This window comes from Hevea brasiliensis, chromosome 6 (genome assembly GCF_030052815.1).
Source record: "Hevea brasiliensis isolate MT/VB/25A 57/8 chromosome 6, ASM3005281v1, whole genome shotgun sequence".
Taxonomy (NCBI): domain Eukaryota; kingdom Viridiplantae; phylum Streptophyta; class Magnoliopsida; order Malpighiales; family Euphorbiaceae; genus Hevea; species Hevea brasiliensis.
In genome coordinates, this window is record NC_079498.1 from 1,056,953 (window position 1) to 1,061,529 (window position 4,577).

The window sequence follows — 4,577 nt, forward strand, 5'->3', positions numbered from 1 at the left end:
TGGCCTTAGCTAATAAATGATGTAAGTAAAAGTAATTGTCCGTTGAATAGTATGATTTAAATTTAGAATTTATATCTAAAGTTATTTATTTATTTATAAATATATAAAAAAAATTATTTTAAATTTTTATTAAAATAATATATATATATATATATATATGATAGTAATAAATTTGCGAATGCAACAACCATTTATATTAGAATTTGTTTGAAATTATAGTGGCAAATTATTTTTTAATTTAAAAATTATTTGTTTAAAATTTGTAAATTTAACTTGAAAATAATTTTAATAATATATAGTTAATGAAAAATTATATTTTATTTATTTCATTTGGTGAAAAAATTAAAAAAAAAAATGATGTCCACATAGTATATCCATCATTGATTGGCTTAGAATTGGACACAACTGGTTTAGACGTGCACAAAAATTGAAATACATTATTGCTCACCCTCCAACCCACACCATTAAAAAAAAAATTCAAAAACTCTTCAAATCAAATAAACCGTTGGTTGATAAGATTTAAATATTATCATTATTATATAAAGAATTCTTTTGTCCTTATCACTTCTTCTATGTATCTAATCTTGATAAATGCAGATTAATTTTACCTCGGTCCCTCCATTCGCGGATTAATTTTACTTTATAGTCCCTTAATTTAGTGAGTTATATTAATAATATCTCTCAACGTTAATTTATAATATAAAAATACTTTGAACTTTAATTTGATTATCATTATTATAGGTTTTCCGATGAATTTATAGTTAAATTTCTCTTATTATCCCTCAACTTCAATAATATGCTATACACATTCCTCAACTTTAATTTATTTCACAAAATCTTTAAACTTTAATTTAATATATAAATGATTTTTAATACAAAATATACTAAATAATAATTAAGATTGGATATATTATTTTGCGAGTTTGATAAATAAAGATAAAAACTATATACAATATCAACTTATATAAAAAAAAAATAAATCATTCATATTTAATTAGGGTTAAATATTTTTATATGATAAATTAAATAATATATTATATGTAAAAATAATATTTTTATATGATAAATTAAATAATTGTAAATATTTATAAAAATATTAAACAATTCTTCCAAAAGTATGATTTTATTTTAAATAAATAAAAAATAAATGAAGATTTAAAATTTTAAATTAATTATAAAGTTAAGGGATAATTATGATAAAATTATTTAAGTTAATAGCTAATTAGTGAAATTTAGTCATAAGTTAACTTAAAAACCTGTAATAAAAGGTTACAAGGTGAAATTTAACTTAAATTTAATTTTAATAATATATTGTTAATAAAAATTTATATTTATTTATTTCATTTGGCGAAAAATTAAAAAAAAAAATAAATAAATAAAAGAACCATGTCCACATAGTATACCCATCATTGATTGGTTTAGAATTGAACACAAATGGTTTAAAATTGCACAAAAATTGAAATACATTATTTCTCACCCTCCCAACCCACACCATTAAAATAAAAATCCAAAACTCTTCAAATCAAACAAACCGTATATCAAAATTTGGACTCTTATATAATGAGATTTCCTTTGCTGAATTATTAGTTTAACTTTGAAAATTCAACTTTCATTCTAAAAAGCAATAATTGGCCAAATTGAAAGAAAATATGTAGCTAATATCCATATGAAATCAAACAGAGCCCAACCAAAAAGAACCAGCGAGAAACAAGAAGGCTGAAATAATGGACAATACCAAGGATCGTATTCGTGCAGCAAGTTTGTTCCGTGCTCTTCTTGAAGATGAACAAAAGGAGGAGATTCAGAAGCTGAAAGACAGTAATGAGTTACTTGAAAGAGTTTCAATTGATGAATCAGAATTGCATATTGATTCAAATTATAGAGCTAGAATTTTCGCCGAGCTGCTCTCCCAACTTTCTCCTGATTCTGAATACCCATCGGTGTTGCTTCTCAAGTTTTTGCATCGATATGAGGAGGTCATACCTGACGATGGACATAGGTACATGCTAAATTAAACCCAATTCCTAGAAACAAGATATTCTTTACTACATTTCATTTATATTTAAAATGGAATTTCCTTGTATTGTATATTTGTTTTTTCACCAAAATTTGTGGCTCTGCTTCTGCTTCGCAGTAACCAAAACCCAGAGATTGGAGCCTCTGAACAAGTACCTCCCCCAGAGATTGAAGAATTGTACGCTTCAACTCCAAGGAAACCGTAATAGGTTTTCAAACCCATAATTATTGTCAAATTGAACTGAACATTCATTAATCATCGGCTTAATTGCTTTTAACTATCAACAATTACAACCAATATGGGATATTAGTAGAGTCTCCAGGACTACCAGGGTTCGAACTTTAGTATCAACTTTTGACAATTGAAATCAAGTTTGATGTTTTCGAAAATTTGGTTCAATTAAAAATGATTATTTAATTTATTATCTAGGCGTAGATCACCAATCGTAGGAGCATCTCTGTGGCAAGAATCTGAGCCCTCAGAATCAGACAGTGAGACAGCAGTTGAGACAGTGCCTCGGTTTGGAGGCACTCGGACCAAAAGGGAAGTCAACGACCTCATAGGAAATCCGCGTTGGACGGAGCTTCACCAAAAACAAAAGGCTGGAGCTTGTGAACTTGTGATTATCGTTCCAGAGGATGAACATAAGGAATGGTTAAAATCCGTGGAAGAGAGTATCAATGAACAAGTCCCCAAGTTGCTGAACAAAACAGCTGGTAAGGCCTCCTGTTCCATCTTTCGAGTGCCTCAAAGCCTGGTGAAAATTCACCCCGAGGCCTTTAAACCTCAGATAGTCTCCATTGGACCATACCACTATGGAGCAAAACAGCTAGAGATGATTCAACAACATAAACGACGATTTCTTGGTGCTGTTCTTGATCGAACTCAAGAATTCGGTGTTGGATTGGAAGAATTTTACAAGGTCATAGCAATCGACGAGAAGAAGATAAGGGAATGTTATTCAGAGACTACTGATGGATTTGATAGCGGCCAACTGATTGAAATGATGATACTTGATGGTATTTTCATTATTGAGCTCCTCTGCAAAGTTGGAAAGTTAGTCCAAGAGGATCCTGATGACCCTATATTCAAGTCGCAGTGGATATACTATTCCATTTCCAGGGATCTTCTCAGGCTAGAGAACCAAATCCCTTTCTTTGTTCTTCGAAATTTGTTTGAGCGGTCAATTTCAGCTGATTCAAGAAAAGGTCTCTCTTTGACAGAACTCATCTTAAAATTCTTTCATCATTCAATGCCGGAACATCATCGTAAAGTCCGAGATAGGTTTAAGAATAACTGCGATTGGAAACATCTATTAGACTTTCTTCGCTCTACTTTTATCCCTTCATCCCAAGAGAAAGCGTCTAACAATGATGATCTTCGATTGATCCAACCTGTCGAGAAGCTCCGTGCATCTGGGATCAAGTTCAAGCAAAGCAGTAGGACTGCTACTGAGAGCTTCTTGGACATTAAATTTAAACCTCATGGAGTTCTTGAAATCCCGTGTTTGATAACAGATGATTTTATCGGCTCATTCTTGCTCAATTGTGTAGCATTTGAACAATGTTTCAAGGATCACTCAAGCCACTTTACGTCATATGTTATTTTCATGGGCTGCCTCATCAATACCACTTGTGATGCAGGATACTTGCGGGAACATGGAATTATTGAGAATTATTTTGGAACTGATAAAGAAGTTGTTAAATACTTCAATGAGGTAAGCAAGGATATTCTTTTCAATATCAAAGGGAGTTATCTAGCAAAGGTGTTTGAAGAAGTGAATAAGTATTACAAGAACACCTGGCATGTTAGATGGGCAGAATTCAAGTATACTTATTTTGATAGTCCATGGGCATTTATGTCTGCTTTAGCTGCTCTCATACTCCTCATTCTCACCATGTTTCAGTCTTTCTTTGCTGCCTATGGGTACTTCAATCCTCGTCAGGGAAGCAATTAAATGGTTTCAGCAATTTGTGCATTGCGTGGTTGGTGGTTCTGCTAGCTGTTACATATGCAAAAGAATATATTCCCCATTTCACGACGAGTTCCGGGCAAATGCTGCTTCTGGGATTCCATGCCTTGGAGCATCCTGTTGGTAGTCTTCATCAGAGTACATGTCTTTTGTGAGATTAGTATGGCGTTGGCAGTCCAAGCATGCTTCCTTTTTTTTCTTTTTTAAAGTCAACTAAATTCTGAATGATAATGAAGTATATTGTAATTAAATGAAATATAATGAAGAATTTATTTGAAATTGTAATGCTAAATTATTTTTAAGAAATATTAATTTAAATATATTATTAAAATAATAATTTAAAAAACGATTTAACAACTTTTTACATTTAAAATATATTAAATTTGAATTAAAACTATTTTAATAATATATAATTAATAAAAATTTATATTTTTTATCATTTGCTGATAAAAAAATAATGATAAAAGTTTTATTTTTTATTTTTTGAATTTCAAAATACTCTGCATTACGAGGCCCTTTGGCCATCAACAATACAAGCAGAAAGGAGGGAAACAGGGGGAGACGAGATCCAATTACAATGCAAGCAAT

General features: G+C 30.6%; 1 protein-coding gene across 2 annotated transcripts; it reads left to right on the forward strand.

Annotated features, from left to right (window-relative positions):
• Positions 1-1,520: 1,520 nt before the first annotated feature.
• LOC110649303 (UPF0481 protein At3g47200-like) lies at positions 1,521-4,274 on the forward strand. 2 transcript variants are annotated; one of them, XM_058148149.1, is made up of 3 exons: positions 1,521-1,999; positions 2,135-2,194; positions 2,447-4,274. In XM_058148149.1, exons 1-3 carry the CDS (start codon positions 1,725-1,727, stop codon positions 3,972-3,974), a joined length of 1,863 nt encoding a protein of 620 aa, XP_058004132.1. In that variant the 5' UTR covers positions 1,521-1,724; the 3' UTR covers positions 3,975-4,274. The 2 variants fall into 2 exon arrangements, with proteins under 2 accessions (XP_058004132.1, XP_058004131.1); XM_058148148.1 differs by having other exon boundaries at positions 1,523-1,999; positions 2,135-2,218.
• The last annotated feature ends 303 nt before the right edge of the window (positions 4,275-4,577 follow it).

Bases quoted from the DNA above. Each gene is read 5' to 3' on its own strand.
- LOC110649303 (XM_058148148.1), top strand. From the start codon at position 1,725: ATGGACAATACCAAGGATCGTATTCGTGCAGCAAGTTTGTTCCGTGCT. The intron at 2,000-2,134 runs GTACATGCTAAA...TCTGCTTCGCAG, and splicing joins ATACCTGACGATGGACATAG to TAACCAAAACCCAGAGATTG. The intron at 2,219-2,446 runs GTAATAGGTTTT...TTTATTATCTAG, and splicing joins GCTTCAACTCCAAGGAAACC to GCGTAGATCACCAATCGTAG.